General features: G+C 35.0%; 3 protein-coding genes across 3 annotated transcripts in view; all 3 read right to left on the minus strand.

Annotated features, from left to right (window-relative positions):
• Positions 1-5,078, minus strand: part of LOC114534817 (ryncolin-1-like) — a 29,059-nt gene extending 23,981 nt beyond the window's left edge. Inside the window, exons 1-2 of the mRNA XM_028556290.1 lie at positions 5,064-5,078; positions 4,869-4,916 (exon numbers count right to left, since the gene is read on the minus strand). Coding sequence (XP_028412091.1) covers positions 4,869-4,916; positions 5,064-5,078 — 63 coding nt within the window. The remainder of the gene's footprint in view (positions 1-4,868; positions 4,917-5,063) is intronic.
• Positions 5,079-12,872: 7,794 nt separating this feature from the next.
• Positions 12,873-16,139, minus strand: LOC114534818 (ryncolin-4-like). Its single transcript, XM_028556291.1, has 2 exons — positions 15,719-16,139; positions 12,873-13,147 (listed from the first exon to the last, which is right to left on the minus strand). Exons 1-2 carry the CDS (start codon positions 16,137-16,139, stop codon positions 12,873-12,875), a joined length of 696 nt encoding a protein of 231 aa, XP_028412092.1.
• Positions 16,140-17,254: 1,115 nt separating this feature from the next.
• LOC114534792 (putative uncharacterized protein DDB_G0291608) lies at positions 17,255-17,740 on the minus strand (the record flags this gene model as incomplete). The annotated part of the gene is made up of 1 exon (XM_028556260.1): positions 17,255-17,740. A coding segment is annotated over one exon (486 nt), but the record flags the coding sequence as incomplete, so codon positions are not given.
• Between the last annotated feature and the right edge of the window lie 4,048 nt (positions 17,741-21,788).

The following is a 21,788-nucleotide window of genomic DNA, read 5'->3' on the forward strand; positions in this document are numbered from 1 at the left end:
TATTATTATTTTATAATTAAAACTTCAAATTTCTTCGGATTTCGGAACATATTTTTAAGTTCTTTAAACAAAATCGTAAACAAATTTCGAACAACACCATTGTTAAATACCGAATATGGTGATAAACAACCCTAATTACTTCGTGTCATTACAACGCTCGTCCAATGACGATTTATTATTTCTATCGTTTATATTTTGCCTGTGTTTAGCATCGGTATAAACAATGATGTTATACCGATGCTAATTATCGTGGTTTGCCGTATAAAATTAAAACCGTTAAATATCACTGGCTTTGTCATTCATCAATCTTACCGCTTCAACATCTTGCATCAATATCCAATCTCCCGTTTTCGTTTCTTCTTTCTTTCTAGTAACGTTTGTCAGTTGACAATTTTCAACATTTTTTGTTGTTCTGTAGTTGAATCCAACACATTTGTCTTCGTCTTTGCAGTGAGTGTGACATCCTAACATAACAACTGAAGATGTAACATTGTGTCTTGATATTATTTCATCCGCAGGCAATGATGGACCTCCTAAAAATTTAAACAAAATCCTTTAAAGACAAATATTTTAATGTCCAAATTTCAACTAAAATTATGTGTTTTATTCGGGACTGATTTCACCATATGAGACATTTAACTGGTGTTTCACGACAATATTTTTATTTTACATTTTTCGACAATACTCACCTCTTACGATTGTGTCGTAATTCGTTGGGGAACATTGGTTTGCAGAAATGTTTCCAATAGCAAGCAACAGCAAGCTCAAGCTGGCCGCTACAAACATCGTTTAAATCGTTTAATGTCTGACTTGGTATTCTTGAAGATATTTTTCGCAGTTATTACCAGGAAAAAGACGAGTAGGAAATGATCGTGAGATATGATGTTGCCTGTGTTTCGTGAAAATTTTAAAATTCAATTAAGTTGCTATAGCCAGGTAATCCACATACACGCGCTTCAATCAGATGCATTTTAGCCTTTGACAGTTATCATGACAAAGATTACATAATGTATTAGCTTGAACACTTTATTTTCAACGTTTCCTTACAATATACGGTGATAAAAAATAATTTAGTTTATTTCACTTGGTAGTGATAATGCAAAGACTCAGGTGTGTATATTAAATGTATGTGATGTTGCTACATGTAATCTGAGTCACAGATATGGAGGGACTAGACTGAGTTCCAAAATATCAATTACTCGAACCGTCTTGACCGTCTTCAAAGGTCGCGGTTTCGATTCCCACCGTGGTCAGGCTAATTTTTCAACTTGCCCGGTTGGTGACTCAGAGTAGCAACAGCACATAATTTATACATTTGGGGTAGCTCCCTACAATTTTTTAAAATATTGAAAACTTGTGGTTTTGATTTAAAATTTTAGCACGAGATTTCTCGCTAAGGAGCTGCAAATTTCCCAGATATATTAACCAACATTCTAACAGTCAGAAATTGCTCATCAGAATGACGTCATTACCGTTGTTATGGTAACAATGGCGATTCAATTTGGCTGACATTTTACCTATTTACGCATTTTACTCGAAAACAAGCTCGGTTACCCCAATTTTTTATTTTTTAAAAAAGGTTTCTTATAAAAAAATGGAAAATTTGAAACAGTTAAAAAAAATTCAATTGAGCCAAAATTATTAAAAATTAAAAAACGGGATTTTTCGTAATAGAATTTTTTTGGCTCAAAAGGATTTTTTTTTAAACTTGCTCAAATTTCCCATTTTTTTGTGAGAAAACTTTTTATAAAATAAAAAATTGGGGTAACCGATCTCGTTTTCGAGTAAAATGCGGGAATAGGTGTAATGACGGCCATATTGAATCGCCCTTGTTACCATAACAACGGTAATGACGTGATACTCAAAGACAATTTTCGACTGTTAGAATGTTGGTTAATATATCTGGAAAATTTCATTTCGTTTAGCAAGAAATTTTCTGCCAAAAATTTCAATCTAAATCATTAGTTTTCAATATTCTTAAAACTGTAGGGAGCCACCTTAATTATTTCACTTGTTTAAAAAAACTCTGCATCAGCCTCAATAAATATTTTAAACTTTTACACTGACATGTTTTTGGCCAAGCTAAAGATGTGTGTTAATGTTATTATTTAACAAAAGCACGCCATAACAGATATAATTATATTCATGAAAATAATCCTTGTTTTATTTCATGATCATCACCAAAATTAAATTTCGTAACAAAATAGCCACTGCTTGATTTGCTTTTTAACTTTTGCTTTTGACTAAATTGTACGGCTGGCGTGGAGACATAAACTCATAAATATCGGACATGAATAATTAAATATCGGACATGAATAATTAAATAATTATCGGACATGGGGTAAGCGCATAAAAATTTACACTCATCTTTTGACAGACTTGTTTTGTTCTTGTATATCTTGAATTTCATAAAAGATGAATTTATATTCTTCGGCATTTGTTTGTTTTTTTGTAATGCAATTTTCGTAGATATTGACAGGCAAGCATGCATGCAAACCTTTCTCGAAGCTCTATTCTCTGAGCATCTAAACACAATGTATTATACGCAATTTCGTTGAATCCTTTTAGTTAAAAGAAATAGTTCTCCTTGCTCGTTTTTTTTTGTGAAACAGAACGATATTAATTTTATTAACACATATGTAACACCTATAGAGAGTTTTTCCCCGTGGGGAAAATACTTTTAACATCAATTAACCTTCGCTGCAATAGCGAGATATTTTTCAAATGTTATAGCTTAGCCAAGATGGAGATAAATCGGCGACACAATTGAGGCAAACTCGTGACTGACATTCGCTTTGAACGTAGTTTGCTTAATTGATACGGTTTGTTTATATTTTTCTCTAATGGCGCTAGCCAAGTTTGGTCTCTTATTTCACAATTTTTTAATGAGATGACTTGAAATAATCTAAAACTAAGAAGAATATTCAATACGTCATCTAAAATAGCTAGAATTTCATGTTGGTCGTAATTTCGCTGCAAACGCTGGAAACCGGATCTTAAACACAAGGCTAATTTCATTTCTAAGGCATTTATTAAAAATTATGCATGAAAACGAAGTCTCATGAATTGCTTGTCAAGAAATCTGACGTATATTCGTTGATAACAGAAACTTCATTAAATTTCCCTCCGTTAATTAACAAAGAACGTACTTAAACTTGAAAAAGAGCTGGCATGTCATTCAGTATAATAATATAGATACTGAATATAGCAGCGACAGCAAATTTGCTTTTGCTCTGTTTGTTTGTTTTATCGCTCTACCTATATGGTATCGAGCGCTTTACGTATTCATACCAAAACTATAACCTTATGGTTCATTTAAGTCATCAATCATACATATACCAAGTAAATAAACCAAGAAGGTTATAGTTTTGGTATGAATACGTAGGGCGCTCGATACCATATCGGTAGAGCGATAAAACAAACAAACAGAACAAAAGCAAAATTTGCTGTCGCTACTATATTCAGTATCTATATACGTATTATACTGAATGACATGCCAGCTCTTTTTCAAGTTTAAGTACGTTCTTTGTTAATTAACCGAGGGAAATTTAATGAAGTTTCTGGTATCTAAAGGCATCTATAACCTACAAACTCCCAAATTAACAAAAAAATTTGCTGCATTTTGCGAAACAAAGCTAGTATAAGTGGAAATAAATTTTAATGTTTAAAATTACTTACCACAACCCTGATTAGGATATATTGCAAATTATTTCAGGACTTTATTTGAACAGTTGGTTCGCCTAGAACAGTAGCAAAATACTAATATGCATGCTAGCAGCACTCAACAAATTATTTAATTGCAAACTGCATATTAAATATTAACGTTTGTTATTTGGCAACCTATGAAAAGTCGTAAAGCTCCGAGCAATTAGCTGTGCATAACAGGTAATGTTGAGAAATAGAAATTTAAATCAGCCTAAGACAAGTCCAAGGGATGTACACTTTAAAAGTAGTCATTTTCAAAATCAACTCTGAACAACATTTTTCGATTGGGTAAAAATAAATATCTCTGATGCAATCTTTTTGTTGAAACTGAATGTTATATGCCCTATAATGTAGCAAAATATGCTTTTATTAGGTTAGTAAACAAATTCTGTAGTCCACAATATTTACGTTGTTATGGCAACAATTCCTGAACGTGATGACTGATTAATAGTCTCATAAATTATGGTCAGAAATTTAGACCGTATAAGCTCCTATTGAAATATGCATTGCAAGCAAATCCATAAAAAGTGGGTTTTGGACGTTATCTTTAATCTTTTCCACCTCCTCGCACAAAATAAATAAAACATTAATTGCTTTGTTCTTTGCCCGCTTGTGTTTACATTTCGAGTGAGTTATTTTTAACATTACAACTGCGAGAAAATTTAAGTTGTAAGTCAGCCATTCAATGGGATGTATTTTAGCCTTTCACAGCTTTTTCAAAGTTGGCTTATCTTCAGTACTTCATATTGAATGTTTCAATATACGACAAGAAAATGTGCCAAAAAATGGTCGAATATACTGGGGTAGGGTATATAATCGAATATGAGATATTCAAACTTGATATGGTCGAATACACCGGAATATGATATGCTCGACCTTGGTATGGACCAATGTACCGAAAACAGTGGCGGATCTAGTTATGCGGAGAATAAATTACACACCTTAATTTTAAATTCAAAACATCTTAATAAAAACGCTATTGTTTATAGATTTGAAAAGTATATTTTTACATCAAAATCTACTAATGCGATTTCGATTTTAAGCTGTGTAATTTATTCTGCACACCCCTAAATCCACCACTGACCGAAATATAAACCCCATAGAGGTGTTGAAGTATGGTTCAAAACAGCGCATCAGTCAGCCAAAATGCTGGATCCGCCAATGTTTGATGGCAAACTTAGCAATCTTCTCGTGTGTTTAACATTTTTCCACTATGGATCATCGAGACTATCAATATTAATATTAAACATTGAGAGTGATCAAGACTTGTTCTCTAAGTAAAGTTGTACCATTGCTGTTTGCTTCAGTGGCTACAACTCTCTTAATTACTATTGATTTTTGTTTATTTATCGCAAAACCTCTGAAATACCCATGATTGTAAAAATAATTCTCGTTTTATTTCGTGATCATCACCAAAATTAAATTTCGTAACAAAATAGCCATTGCTTGATTTGCTTTTTAATCATCGATTCAAATAATTTTACGTGATGGCCTTCGAGTTTTACAAATATTTACTTAATTTTAGTGACGTGAAGTCGAGGCTTGGGCATTTTGTCAAAGGCACTGTAGTTTAAGTGTTTATGAGCAGAAATTACATACAACGTGGCACTAAAAGTGGGCAGTGACGTAGCCATGCATGTTCCCGAATTTGTCACGCAATGCAAATTTCAAGTCATTAGAATTAATAATTCATTGTTATTATTAAATTCATTATTAGAAATTCATTGTTTTCACAGTCAACGAACACAAAAAGATTAACATTTAGCGGGACTACATTCATGCAAGATGGCTTTATAATTATTCTTCTGCATTTATTTTGATGTGATGCAATTTTCGTAGATAGTGACAGACAAACATGTATGCAAACCTTTCCTGAAGCTCTATTCTCTGAGCATCTAAACACAGTGAATAGTTCTCCTCGCTCGTTTGCTTTTATCAAGAAGAACGATATTAATTTTATTAATACACATGTTTAAAACAACACATATCTATGTTCAGGAAAGGAGGGACAGCCAGAGATTTCTGCCTCGTGGGGTGAATACTTTTAATATTTTTTAACCGACGCTGCAATAAAAAGATATATTTCGAGTGTCAGTTTAGCCAAGATGGCGATTTATTGTGCGACACGACTGAGGTAAACTCGTGACTGACGTTTATTCTGGTAAGCATGTAGTTTGCTTAATTGATACAATTTGTTTATTTTTCTCTAATAGCGCTAGCCAACTTTGGATCCCTAATTAATTCACAAACTAAATTTTTAAACTGCTTGAAATATTCTAAAACTAAGAAGAATGTTCAATGCGTCATCTAAAATTGCTTGAGTTTCAAGGGTTGTAGCGGAAGAGCTTCTGATTGTCACGTTCAAGCCCATAGACTCAGCATTAAGTTATTGTAATCATAGATCAGTCGAATCGTATACTGTTCAACTAGCGTGTGCGGTTGGTCAGGTTGATGTCTTAGAGGTTGGCTACCTCTTTTATGGTATATACTATGCATAGCGTGTGCACATGACATCATCGGGGTCCTAATTGGGAGAATATAAGCCCTAGGACAACGATTTAAAGACCATTTAAGAACTAGTCTTTGGGATAAGAGATTGACCACAAGGAATTAAATCCTATAGGAGTATTTCCCCCAAACCATTCTCCCCCAAAAAAATTAACCGTGTGTATGTGTATTGTTTTGCGCGGAAAACCCGCTTATTAGTAATCCTCAGAACGGCTTCGATCATAAAGGGCATCTTAGACTATAACCTACAAACACCAAAATGAACACAAAGTTTTGGTCACATTTTGCGAAGTAAGTGGGAATGAATTTTAATGTTTAAAATGACTTAACACAACTCAGGACTTTGAACACTTGGTTTGCCCAGAACAGTAGCAAAATACTGATATGCATGTATATAGTATGTGGCGTGTTAATATAAACCCCAGGACAACTATTTAAAGGCCAACGAGTCTTTGGGATAAGAGATTGACCACAAAGAATTACATTCTAAGAGTGCTTCCCCCAAACCCCTTCTCCCACAAAATAAAACGCGCGTGTGTATGTGTATTGTTTTGCGCAGAAAACTCGCTTGCTAGTAATCCTTTAATCATTAATAACTTACAAACACCCAAATGAACACAAAGTTTTGGTCACATTTGCGAAACAAAGTAAGTGCGAATAAATTTTAATGTTTAAAATGACTTACCACAACTCTGGTATAAGATTTTTGGAAATTATTTCAGGACTTTGAACAGTTGGTTTGCCTAGAACAGTAGCAAAATACTGATATGCATGCTAGCAAATAAATTATTCTTATTCTTATTACAAACACTCAACAGCAAATCAATTATTTAAGTGCAAGCTGCATAATAAGCATCAACGTCTCTTATTTGGCAGTTTATGAACAGTCGTATAGCGCCGAGCAATAAATATAATGCGGTTAGGGAGAATGTTGTCTCTAAAGCAAAGTTCTCAAACGGTTTATAAATCAACGAGGATACGCTCTATTATACTAAAATGCATAACTATCTTTCCTTAGATCAGTCTGAAAATTTCATTGACAATTATTATAGAATAGCAACAATGAATAGTTTGACCTTAGAAACGTCAAGCGTGAAAAAAAGTCGAGTTCGTAGTAATCTTTCATTCAGTTCTCGATAATAACTTTTTCGGTTTTAAGTTAATTAAAAAAGCGCGAAAAATAATTATATGAAACTAATTTGTTACATAAGTTATTGCATGTTAAAAGTGCCTGCCGCTTTATTTTAACTTCGACTTGAGATTAACTGGCGCGAATAACTTTTTACCGGACATCGTTTTCCGTCAACGTAAACGGTAAAGTCTGCGCGTAATTGAATATTATAACTACGTCTGGGGCGGTTGTCCATAACAGGTAATAATGAGAAAGGAAAATTTAAATCAGCGCTAAAACAAGTTCAAGGGTTTTAAAATTTAAAACATGTCATTTTCAAAATCAACTTAAAACAGCATTTTTCGATATGCTAAAAATTGAGATTCTTGATTCAACTTTTTGTTAATTGAAACTGAATGTGAAATGCCAGATGATGTAGCAAAATGTCTTTTGATTAAGAAGTTAGTAACAAATTATGGAATCAAAAATATTTACGTTGTTATGGCAACAATTGCTGAACGTGATGACTGATTAGTCCTATATATATGGTCAAAACGTTTAGACTGTCTAAGCTCCCATTCAAATATAGCTACATTGCACGCAAATCCACAAAAAGTGGGTTTTGGACGTTATCTTTAATTTTTTCTATCTCCTCGCACAAAATGAATAAAACATTAATTGTTTGGTTCTTTGCCCCGCTTGTGTTTACATTTCGAGTTATTTTCATCATTGCAACTGTGTGAAAATTTAAACTGTAGCTATATAAGTCAGCCATTCAATGGAATGCATTTTAGCCTTTGACAGTTTTGTCAAAGTTGGGTTATCTTCAACACTTTATATTGAATGTTTCTTATACGGCAATAAAAATAATTTCATTCATTTCACTTGTTCCAAGTACTGTATATCAACAAATATTTTAACTCTGACACTGGCAGCTGCTCATAAATATTACTGTTCCTTTTTAGCAAAAAATCTGTTAATGCAAAGACGTGTGTTAATTTATATATTATTTAACAAAAGCAGGTCATAACACATATAGCTATTGATAAAAATATTACTCGTTTTATTTTATGACTAGAAATACATGAAATGCAGCACCCCTCGCCATTTTAAACCAAGAAAATAATCTCCTGGGGGCTGGGCCTAGATTACCTCTAACTATAAGTTTATATTATGGAATGACTCAATGGCAAAGCGTCGATAGCCAATATTTTCATCATTTCGTGAAAATACAGTCTCAGTATGGAAGGTGATGTCACCCTTTTTCTACAGGAGTTTATAGACCCTACCAGCTTAGGTAACTGTTAAAATTTCATCATTTGAGGCTTCAGAAAAAAAATCAAAACAATAAAAATTTTCAAGTGCAGACATAGGCAGCCCAGACTTTGACTGCGCGTGTGATACTTCCGCGCGTGCTTACTTTGTTTACATGCATCGTCAATATCATAACGACAAGGAAGGAAAGAGTTTATTAAAACATTACAGTTATAGTTTCGTATAAATGTAAAAATTAATTATCCGCGAAATTACCTGAAGAAATGCCACAAAATCTACAGCCTAATAATCACAGATGTTTGCACAACATTAGCCTGAAGTTTCTACGTTTTTAAACAACATCGAAAGACATTAAATTAGCGAAATAAAACAGGAATTCATTCGAAATTTTGAGAAAACAATCTCTCATTTCTGAAAGCAAGGAATTAAGAGAAAACCCTCCCACAGCTTAGCTATATGTGCGAAGTAAGACTTATTGGTTTAAGATCATCTTCAATGGAAGCGGTGGCGTTGCATGGTTTCGGACTTGGTATTACAACTGATCGTTTAGGTTGCTTTGGAAAAATTCATATAGAAGTATTAACAAATAGATAACATTGAAACCCTGTCTGTTCAGTTACAGGTACACGGTACGACGTCATTTGTGATATGAAAAAAAAGTGGTGGCCACAAGCCACCGGGGCGAGTATTTTTATGTCTCAGAAGATTTCAGTTCCATGCATGACGGTAGAGAGCCACTTGAAGTTTCTTAAGGCAGCGCTTAAGTTATGGCGTCATCAGACGAGCGGACTGTGGTTGATCTCAAGGGGAGAAAGCGATCTGTCATAAAGAATAGGATTTCTTTGAATTTCTTGAACTACATCTCGCGGTCAAAGATGTATAGGGTACCATATATTTCGATGCTCCCTTCGGTCAAATGTACACCATATTCTGGTTTATTATATGCATGGGGTATTTCACTGAGAACTAAAACACTCGTAGAACTCATACGCCACTACATCCGGGGTACAGTGCGGATATTTTTCGCATGTCACGTTGGGGGTGTCGAGAATCGTTATCGAACATTTTGCATTTTATTATCCAGTTACATTATGCAGTTCAGTGTTACCATAGTGATATCGAAGATCTTTAGAATCGAACACGAACGAACACGCTTTCCGGAGATTTGACAAGTTTTTAACATTTTATTTTAACATTTTATTGGTGTTTTAATGCAAAGTATGTTTATATTTCGAACGATTGAGAGAACTTTCTATCCAGTGGTGCAGGGAGCGCCGGAGCGGCAGCGAGGCAAATTTCACAGCGAATTCCCCACACTGGATGGAAGTGGCAACCACGGCATGATATATACCAAACCTTTGAGTAAATTTTTCGTGTTTGGCAGCGGTTTCTTTATTGAACAAATTACCTACAAAGGGAACATGGCTCCAGAGGAAAAATTTCAAAAGCAATTAGCATTTCCCGAACTACAAATCGGTGAGACAGAGGAATTCATCACCACCGACGACATCGATGATGTAAAACATTCTGATGATCGGGCTGGACAGCTAATAAACCGACTACTAAAGACAAGAGATTTGAAAATAGAACATTTAATGGACAAATATACTAGTCTGGACAATATCAAAGATGGGAGCAAGAAACACCAGGTGACCAGGGTTTCTTTGTATCTTTTCGGGACATTCGTACGAAGTTGAAAAAGCAGATGGAAAAAATCAATTATCGGGAAGTGGAAGAGAAACTAAAGAGCGAGTTATACATTCAGCAGCGACTCAATGATGAGCAGATGAAGTTCAAAGCAATACAGTGGAAAGAAATGGAAGCAGCTGCGATGGAACAAAAGCAAAGAGAGGTGCAGTGTTACATGCAAAAACGGCGTAAAGCTAGCATAGAGACGGTCAAAGCAAGAGGTTGAGCGGAAGTGGTACTAGTAGCAGGGGCTGCCATAAACGACGATATCAATGCGACGGTGAAAGAAAGCCTGGTAAAAGACGGAGACGAAAACGTGAAAAGTGACGGAGTTTGGGAGAGGATCTTCTTACGAGCACCAGTTATTGGAGACTTTTCAGAAACAAGAAAACCCGTCCACTGAAATGAGTAAGAATAAAACCAGGAAGGTTTCTGTTGCTATGTTCACTTGTGCCAGCGCGAGAGCGGTACATCTAGACCTGTGCAAAGAGATACAGCTAGTGAGTTTTAGAAAACGTCGAAGAAGTTCGTTGCGAGAGGGAGATTCCATGCAAACTTGATCGTTAGTGATAACGCAAAAGCTTTCAAGGCAACGAGAAAGTGACTGGCAACATTGGCCAACGATGATGATCTCATCAATTACATGGCGGTAAAATTAATGATATCGAGTGGAGATTAAACACGTCAAATTCATCTCATCTCATCTCATCTTATGTGAAGTTTACGAAGCCCCATTCATATATCGCTGAATATTTTTATATAAAGACAGGCTCCTGTGTTTATGGAGGAAACGACGAGGAACCAGACGAAGGTGGGGAAATGGAAAAAAGTTTCAATCTGTTTCTCTGCATCTACCTTATCTGACTACTGTATTTTCCCACTACAGGGTGAGTAAATGTGAATTTTTCGCTGTGAGCACAAATACGCTTCAAACTTTTGCTTTGGCTTTCGAGTAAATTTTGTTTTTTACCTTGTAATTTTGATATAGTTTTAGGACACTTATAGTCCTTTATTTTTGCCAATTGTCCTACCATGGGGCAGGTTTTTTTTCCTTCATGAAAAGTTCGTGCAAAAATGCGATATTTTTGTATTTTGCAACTCGTATGTTTCGGACAATTTCTTTGCAAGTTATTGTTTTTATGGAAGATAGCTTTCTATATGTCTTTTCTCTTGAAACTGAGTTAAGGTAACATTTTATTTGTATTTTTTGAGTGCATTCTGTTATTTGCGAGAACGTCAACAATCCAAACTCAATTCTGTTGAGATATTGCTCTTTTCTTAGCAAATTTAAGTGAAACTTAAAAAACTAAAACTAACTATACCATTGCGTGCAACGATTCGAAAGTCATTACCACTAATGATCGTTATTGACAAAGGCGTTGTTTGGAAGCCTGGCATATTAATGCGAGTATTTGTGTCCTAAATAGGGATGGAAGATGGAAGCTATTTGCCAAAAGAATATTTACATCTGATTGATAGATTACGTCATTTTGAGAGTATATAAGGAACTGAGTTTCAACAACAGATCACCCCTGATTAAGACACTAGACCGGAGTGTCGAAACGTTGGGCCATGAAAGTGAATTTTGTGTGGTGATTACTTTCATTTATTAAAACCAGAGTAGCGATAATTACGATGCATGTGTCCAATCTTTTACACAAATTTACGCGTGTTTGGGAAAACAACGCAATTGCAATGGAATCTTCGATAAATCCGCCATGGTCGCATGCGTCAGCAACAAGAACGAACCGTAAGGCAGGATGAGTGTTGTAGCTTTTATCTCAGGAATTTACCGAGAAGAGAAACATTTTTTTATCGTTATTACAGTGTTGACAATGTGTTGCTTTTTACCACTATTTATCGGGATAGTACACCTGGTATACAATTATTGCAATGACTCATTCCGACAAAACTGGTTTGTTGTTTATCAGAGCAAGTTTGAAGGAATAAAATTGTGAAGAATTGTGAATGCTTTCATGGTTGGAATGAATTAAACATATCAAATACAGAAAAGCCGATGGAAAATTCTTTTTACAATTCTTCCCTGTTATTGTTGTTGACGTCGTGTTAAAAAAAATTGCACCACTTAAAGATGTCGTGCAAAATTGGTATGGATAAGGGGAAAATTTCTGCTCAAGCAGCCGTGATGTGCCTAAAAATAAGGTGGAGGGTTTGCCAGACGTAATTACTCCAATATATGGATGAGGACCAATCGGGTGTCTTGTAATTAACGCGCATTTTAAATATAACCGGAAATTTACAAGCACGTTTAATCGTACGTCTCAATACGGACGATCTTCGAAAAAAAAAGTGAATGTTTTATATGTAATGTGACAAACGAAGATATAGCTGTCATGAAAATAAGCTCATTCTAATGAACAACTTACGATACACTTTTATACAGTTAGTTTATTTTCTGAACTTTGACTTCGGATTAAGCTAGGCGTAGGAGAAGAATCTCCTCTATGTAAATATACGTCATTTATTACACGATTTTAAATATTTATAAAAACCAACAAGTGGCGTGTTAGTGCTCTACACTTTTTAGAAAGTAAACGTAAACCTTCTTTATCTTTCAACAACTTTATTTGTTTTTTCCAAATTCACGTGGTCGTATCTTCATCGACGTTGATTTCAGAGAATAATGATGTTCTTTCCAATGGAACCAGTTGACTCCATCAGCGTACGATGTGTGTGCGCCATAATGATACAAACCGTTCAAATTGGATTTATGACAATAACGATACCACCAGGCTCCTTTGAATCTCATTGCACAGTTATATACCCAAATATCATTGTCAGAATCCTTGGTGCTGAAAGCCATTCTGTTATGATTTTGTAACGAGTCCCCCGCGGTACCTTAAAATGTAAAAACCTATGCATGAATGGCCTCTTAAAATCAATTATGGTAATGGAGTGCAATTAATGCCAAAATCGTACGCAGTTAATATACTTTGCAAGAAACATACCTTGAGCGGAAATCTATTCATAACATGTGCCTGGCGCCCGTTACCATGAAAGCAGACACGTTTCAAAATGGTCGAAAACAGGGTTTAATCGTGTTTAAATCGCAACGATGTTTGGTGACCCTAATTTTTTTTGCATTAAACGTTTACATTATTATAGATGCTTTATGTATAAAAAAGTTTCAAAAGAATTCTGTAATGAGCGATTTTTTTTATTTACAAAAACGTTATTTTGGCTTAAAAAAGTTTTCCATGACAGAATTTTTTTAAAACTTATTTATAGATATAAAAGCCCCATAGAGCAAACGTTTCAAGAAAAAAATTCTGGGACACCGACCTCGTTTGCAATATAAAGACGATTAATACCGGTTTGTCGGCCATTAGAACATTTTCAAATGTCTCTGTTCCCATGGTAACGGGCGCGAGGCGCAAGTTCTGAATAAAGCAATTCGGATTTATTAAAAATGGAATGGTGATTCGCTAGTTGTATATGCTAGAGGGATTTTTATTGGCTACGAATAAGAGTGAAAATTACAACTTAGCAGTTAATGTGAAGACAAACGAGACTTCCATGCGAAAAGCCTTCGATGGAAAATTGAACTAAGCCTTTGGTGCGTATTACTTGCGTCAACGAAGAAGATGGAAAGAGCAGCAAAGCACCCGGGTAATCCTCGTGTGTCAATCACCCTTTCCTTATTTCCAGGAGAGTTATCACCCTAACTTCAATTGCGTAGAGGGGATTATCGCGCCTTTCTCAGAGGGGATTAAAATCCCAACTTTAATTATAGAGGATTATCCCCCTTTAGTTCCAGGCGATTATCACCGCTAAGACATTATTATCTTAGAAATGAAAATAACGTAAATTTATTAATAAAACGTAAATTTATTATACCACATATTCATACTGATCGTGCCGAATAAATATTTTATATTTAAGATGGCAGCTAAAACGTAATTACATTTAATAAATGGTTAGACTAAAATTAAAAATGTTGTATTTTTAAATTACTTTATTTTACTGAATTTTGTAAATATTACGCAATTCATCCTTTGGGCGACAAGGTAATTTTAATACCCTATCTATCTATTTTTTCAGGTTAGGGAGAGAATGACAACCCCAGGCCTATTTTGGATGAATTGTGTATTAATTGTCAAACAAATTTTGTAAAAACTGTTGGGGAAGTACTTCAACCCGACAACCCATTCTCTCACAAATTCCTGTTAATGTGTTTTTGTATTAAAGCAATTGCAACATTAATAAATATAAATATAGAGTCGTTTCTATTACCAGGGTATTTAACAGCGCTTTGATATTTACACGTCAAATGCCCTGACCTCAATGTGAATTTGTGATTTGAAGTTGTGGCGGATTTCGCAAATGTTATGTTCACGGTTTCATCCCGTCATTGTAAAGGATGCTGTACGAATACTCAACAGTAATCTTGATTAAATCCATTTAGTAGAAATTTATTTTGTTCGGAAAAAGCGAAGGTTTGATGATGCTTACTGGTAGTCGTAGGATATAATATTGTTAATCAAAGTTAAAAAATAATACAGATTTCGTCGTTTGATCAAATCTATCACGTAAATAGCAGGGATCTTAAGCATGTAGGACGGCAACACGACGATGACGCGGCTGAAACACCTCATTAAATAAATGCCATTGTAAAGAGTTGTTGTAAGTGACGTTCAATTAGCCGCAAACTTGGCTGGAGTTTGACAATTCCCATGACAGACCCATGTGTACCATCAACAGGACGTGGTTAATTAATGCGAAAGTGTTTAAAACCAATTGAACAAATTCAACGTGGCGCGTGTCTTAGAAAAACGATTTGATAAAACTGTTCTTTTTTATTTACAGAGCTTAGAATGCATTTTAACTCCCAAAGGAAACAAACCTAGTGTTACATAATTAATAAACCTGATGAAATATTCATGAATTTCACATTATTATAAATCGTATCAATGTAATGAGGTATAAGACTCTGAAAACATTTGTGAACAATTTGAAACAGCATAGCAACGTGGCCTCGACGGCATCTTATCGAATATCTCTGAGTCCTGAGATTTTTGTTTTCATTTTGTTTTGTAATTTTCTAAAGTTTTGCAAATTCTCAAATTGGACATATTTTAAATTTCTGGGGTTAATCCGCGAAATACCAAAGTTGCCTCGTTTAAACTATATCGTTTAAAAATTACATCCATGACTCAATGATGATTTTCCCGATACAATATTTGATATACTGGGGCAGGTTGTTGTTAACTACATTTTGCGTAGTTAAATCGCGTTGTAGTTAACTCAGAAATACATAACTCTGATTGGTCAGTTCTGCCACTAACTATAGTTAAAAGTTAACTACGTTTTTTTAAAAAGCCCCCAGATTTATAGTTCACTGCAAAGTTGATTGTAAAGAGAGCTGGACAATCGTATAATATCAAACTCAGTTTAATGTAAAATGCTTACCATCATAACCTCGAACATTCAACTTGTACTTCTCATTTTCGCTGCTGACTTTAAATGAATCATAATGAGCGTATCTGGTGTTTCCAGATGTATCATCCATGTCGATACGAAGTTCATTTTGTGAAATTTTTGTCATCATGTGTATTTTGTCAAGACCAAGCCAATATTCTCCGCTCAAGTTACCAAAACCTTGTTTGTAATCTTGCCATCCTCGGTAGAAGTCAACACTTCCATCAAGACGACGTTGAAATACAGTCCATCCTCCACCTGATGTTGTCATATCACAAAACACTTTGAAACTTCCCTTCCCGTCTGGATTAATTTTATATATTCCACTTTGTTGTATTCCTTTATGATAGATATCAGCGCAGTCTTTGACTAAATTGTTCAGAATAAGTTTAATTAAACGAATGAAACGCATTTGTAGGCATCAAAGTGACCAAAGGCTTATTATCGACCTCTGCTCGTTGGGAGATATGTTTTATTTTCCAGTAACTTCATCGAGATTTTGCAGTGTTTTAAGTCTTCTATCATCAACACATACCTGCTTCGTTTTCATCGGACGTCTTTTTAAAACAACTTTCATTGTAACCCTGTAATGAAGAATGTTAATTCCTTGTTGTTTGCAATGCAGGATCATAACAACGCTAAACCAACCCAGAAAATTGAACTTTGCTAAATCAGTCAGGTTTATGTTTAAATGTCTTACAGTGAAAGTCGCAAATAAGTGACGATTACAACAGAGATGTAATTTTATACTACTGAATAATACCTTTTGTGGGTTAACAAGATAAACATAATCATAAGAGGAGTTCTTCTCCAGTAAACTCTCAGATGTATTGTAAACCAGATTGTGTAACATTTCACAGTTTGAATCATTCTTTGAAGCCAATTTCTTCTTGAAGTTGATAGATCTACAACATATCTCAGTTGCACACTCCATTACACAATCTATCCATTCAGAAACGGCTTTTGTCTTAATAACTGTTACATTCAGTCGGAGTTCTAAAGCGTAAAATAATTTCGTGTATGCAGTCGTTCAAGCAATAAATTTTATACGGTGAACGTGAAACACTTACGGCAAAGCTAAATTTGCTGCTTTTACAATAATTTCAATAAACTACTTCTGCAATTTTTCTAAATACATCAGTAATAGCTTATTGCTTTCTAACATTCGGCTGAACATCGCACGTTTTATGTAGAAGGTTTGTAATTATTTTAGCGAAATTGCCGCACACTTAGAGATAGTGGAGTTAAAACACAAACTTTGTTAACGGTTTGCGTTTGCCATAAACGTCAAGCTAAAAGTCTCTAGAAACGTAAAGTAAGCCTAAAACGTTTCATATCATCACTGGTCTCGAACCAGTATGCTAGTTATATAGGTATGGTAGGTATATAAGGTATGGTAGGTATGGTAGGTATGGTAGGTATGGTAGGTATGGTAGTTATGGTAGGTATGGTAGGTATGGTAGTAGGGTAGTATGGTAGTATGGTAGGTATGGTAGGTATGGTGGGTATTGTAGGTATGGTAAGTAAGTATGGTAGGTATGGTAGGTATGGTAGGTATGGTAAGTATGGTAAGTATGGTAAGTATGGTAGGTGAGGTAGGTATGGTAAGTATGGTAGGTATTGTAAGTATGGTAGGTATGGTAGGTATGGTAGGTATGGTAGGTATGGTAAGTATGGTAGGTATGGTAGGTATGGTAGGTAAGGTAGGTATGGTAGGTATGGTAGGTATGGTAGGTATGGTAGGTATGGTAAGTATGGTAGGTTTGGTAGGTATGGTAGATATGGTAGATATGGTAGGTATGGTAGGTATGGTAGATATGGTAGATATGGTAGGTATGGTAGGTATGGTAAGTATGGTTGGTATGGTAGGTATGGTAGGTATGGTAGGTTTGGTAGGTATGGTAGATATGGTAGATATGGTAGGTATGGTAGGTATGGTAGATATGGTAGATATGGTAGGTATGGTAGGTATGGTAAGTATGGTTGGTATGGTAGGTATGGTAGGTATAGTAGATATGGTTAGTATGGTAGGTATGTTAACCTACCTATGGTAACTACTTAACTTTAGTAACCAACCTATGGTAAGTAGGCAGGTTATTCAACTGCTAAAGAATAGGTATTAATGTTACTAGACACTAAGTTGCCGGGTGTCAAAAAGATGTGAAAAATAGGGTTGCTTATTTCTTGTCTCATTTGAGAGGCTATACTGAAGTTTTGCCACTTTCTCTCTTCTTAAGACTTTTCTTAAGATATTCAGTCTTAGGTTTGGCCAAAAATAATTTGATGGAAAAGCCTTGCAAATTAAAAGTATGGAGTTGAGAGAAGGGGGTCATTTGAAAAATATCAGTTAATGATCGTTTAGGCGCTAAACTTAACACACCAATCACTTTCGTATTTTATATTCAAAAATGTTCTGTAAAAAGGACAATAATCAGAGCCGCGTATCATGCTAATAAATTGAGTTCAGCTTAAACGGAGGGATTGTCAACGGATATAGAAAAAAGTTCAACTTTGCAAATTCTCGATTTTACTGTCATATATTCTCGTGCAGTGCAGAAGGTTGTGACAATGTGATATATTTTCTGATATTCCCCTCATTTGATTTTGTCCACACATCAGATACGAGGATGAAGTGCATGTGCAAAGAATTGATTTGTCCCATATTGACAAAAATGTGATGAATTAATTTTCATTGTTAATTTCTATCACTCAGAAGCTATAGCTGTAGAGAGAGGTCTGTTTATTCAAATGACGTGACTTTCCAGGATTCTGACAATCTGTTGATATATATTATGTTTTACTTTACCTTCAAGAGTGAAATCGTAGCAAATGTTTACACTGGTTTCACTTGATATAACATTTAAGACTGCAAGTGATATACACGGTACAAATAGGAAAAAGAAATGTTTAAATAGCATGGTTCTTCAACTTTCAGTTGTTGCAATATGAAGAAATTTTCCTATAATGAAAATAAAAAAATAAGCCATGATTATTGAATGTAGATATGCATGGATTCGTAGTTCTGAATTTTCTTGCCTAGGAATAAAACATAAATATAGGAAATATATTCGCTTGCTTAAATTGCGTGAAGCAGTATTTAACTTGCATTGTAAATTGATTAAAATTCAACACTTCGCTATATTCAGATTATCCGCTAAAGTTGAGATTTTTACTTCGTGGGGGAGAATACACCAACATATTTAAACGACGAAGCAATATCAGTTATTTTTCAAACGTCAGTTTAGCAGAGATAAATGATTAATTGTGCGAAACGATTGAGGCAAACTAGCAGTAAGTATCTATCTAGTATGAACGAGTTTTGTGCTTAGCGTTTTGTACGTAACAATCGTGAACAGTGTTTATAAATGATTCGTTCTTTTAGTAATAAATTTCTATAGTAGATTCTGTTTTTTTCTTATCATCAACCAATAGCAAAGCTATATAGGTACGCACCGACCCCAAATACGCGACTGACATTTATTTGCGTAGGCTGGTAGTGTGCTTTAATAATTCATTCAGAATTTGTTTATTTTTCTCTCATGGCGCTAGGCAACTGGAGTAAATATTGCTCGCATGCGAACGACTTTATTAGATAAAAGTACATTTAGGTTTTACACTCTCAACTTTTAAACGGTAAATAATCTAAAGCTATAAGAAATATATTGAATGCGTCATCTAAAATATGCTCGGTTTCATAATTTCGTAATTTCGCGGCAAACGCTGATAACAATCTTAAGCCGGTTTTCCACTAGCGATATTCTTCGCGCGAAGCGACTTTATTCCTTTGTTTTTGAGCAATTTGTTCCAGATGGTTTCAGTTGAGAGCTCTGAAACAAAAGTAAAATGTCGCTTCGCGCGAAAAATATCGCTAGTGGAAAACCGGCTTTAAACGGCCGACCAATTTCATTTCAATGATACACTCTGAAAAATTTACTTTTCGCAAAAAATTGCGGACCATTTCCCTTGAATTGCATGTCGAGAAAACTGATACATATGTGTTGATGTAATTACTGAATGGCATGCCAGCCCGTTTTGACGTTTAACTACGTTCTTTTCTTTCTTTCTAATCACTTTATTGCAGAAATAAAATATTTACAATTTGGCAAAAGGTGGCCGCACATGACATAGTCCCAATTGACTACAGCTACATTTGTTAACTTAGGGAAATTTAATGAAGTTCTTGTTATCACTATAGGGCATCTATTACCTACAACTCACGAAACATTCGTCAATGGAAATAAATTTTAATGTTTAAAATGACTTACCACAACTGTGATCAAGATAGATTGGAAATTATTCGAGGACTTTATTTGAAACGGCTGGTTTGCGTAGAGACTACGCAAAGAGCAGTAGCTAATAATTATTATACATGTTAACAACAGCAAATAAATTATTCAAGTGCAAGCTGTATATTGAATTTTGATGACCCTTGTCATAGGCAGCCCGGTCCAATATATAATTATCCTAAGGCTGGCAACTCTCTTACAAAAAATATAATGCACACATTCATATACCATCGCTTGAAACACAAAAATTACCTTAGCTTCTTGAAAAAAAACTCGATACAAAATACCTTCTATATATTTACTGAATTTGTCTATCATTTTTAGACTTGAAAACAATTTAAAAATGCTTAAATTTTGCAAATAAATTTCATTCTTCAACCTCCGCCTTCCTAAATTCGAAAAAACTTTGGTGGCTATAAATAAAGACTCTTTTCTACTCATCGCAATGGCGAACTTGCGTGGGTCGTGGAGGGCTGGTAGAAAACCTGGCCTGCGAGGTTGCGACCTTGCCAGCTCACTCCGAGGGTTTCATCCAATGAAAATACGTATACATGCAACAAACTGCAGCGACGCCTTATTCAATACCTCGGAAAACACGTTTGCGTAAAGCCTCTTACAGGAAAATCTATGACAAGTTTTTATATGACAACTTTTAATTGTTCGTCTGTTCGCCCAACTTTGTGTACAAATGTACTTGTCATAGAAAAAATTGCTCGTCTGTAAGAACCTTAAACATAATGAAATTAAGACCTAAATAAATGAATTCAACTGAATATTTTATATCAACATGACCGTCGTATCTCAGTGGCGTAGCCAGCCTGACGATTTAGTCATGCGATGCAAAATTTATGTCATTATCATTATATATTTCTTTAGAAATTCACTGTTTTCACAGTCAATGAACACGAAAATATTAACGTAGCATGACTAAATTGTCAGGCTGGCTACGCCATTGTCGTTTCTTTCAGCACGAAGAGTCTTTCGCCCGTGCATTTCACTCTCTGAATCATGTCTGGCTGCCGTTCAGTATAAATTACGCTGGAGTCGTTGAGTTACATGCAAATTTCTACAGTTTTGTTTATATTAATTATTCAATTCAGGCAAGTTTTGTCAAATTACAGCCGTTATGCGGCAAATTTGAATATGAAAGGCTCAGTATTCTTACTCAGTGACACCATGTAATGGTTGCATGTAGATCATGACCGATCAGACGATCAGAGACAGTGTTTTGCAGCCGAAGACAGTTCTTTGTAAAAGAATTCAAGCAACTCAAGCTATATTTATGAGACTATAAAAACATGTCATGGAGAGGTTTTGTAATCACTGTTAATTTTGGTAATATACCCTTGACCTTGTGCTCGACGAATGGAGAAATGTACTGTGCGATAAGGTAAATAATTAACCAATGTACTTTAGTGTTAATTAAACTATACTCCGATAATACTACAAGTTCATAGAGACTATTGTGCGATGATACAACCGACACGGCTGTCTATATTTCACTGGATGGCCATGAGCTTCGATGCTGCCGTTTGTACCATTAAATATTTGCGTTGTCCCGTACGTTGCCGGTCAAAATTAATAGTCATATTTTCCAATTTGAAACCTGTTCATAGTCTCATTTATAGTATTGTTTAATAGTATCATCCAGGATTTTCCTGTATTTCATCTAAGAAACCAATACCTTCAGCTCCAAGTTTATAAGAGTTGAAATCCTTGACAGCATTGTATATATTGTCAGCTAGCATAATACAGGGTGAGTAAAAAAACTGACA

Source organism: Dendronephthya gigantea, unplaced genomic scaffold (assembly GCF_004324835.1).
Source record: "Dendronephthya gigantea isolate DGI-Jeju-01 unplaced genomic scaffold, DenGig_1.0 000107F, whole genome shotgun sequence".
NCBI lineage: Eukaryota > Metazoa > Cnidaria > Anthozoa > Malacalcyonacea > Nephtheidae > Dendronephthya > Dendronephthya gigantea.

Coding starts and splice junctions, on each gene's coding strand:
- LOC114534818 (XM_028556291.1), bottom strand. CDS start 16,139: ATGCGTTTCATTCGTTTAATTAAACTTATTCTGAACAATTTAGTCAAA. Junction 13,148..15,718: donor GAATGTTCGAGGTTATGATG/GTAAGCATTTTA, acceptor TTACATTTTAAG/GTACCGCGGGGGACTCGTTA.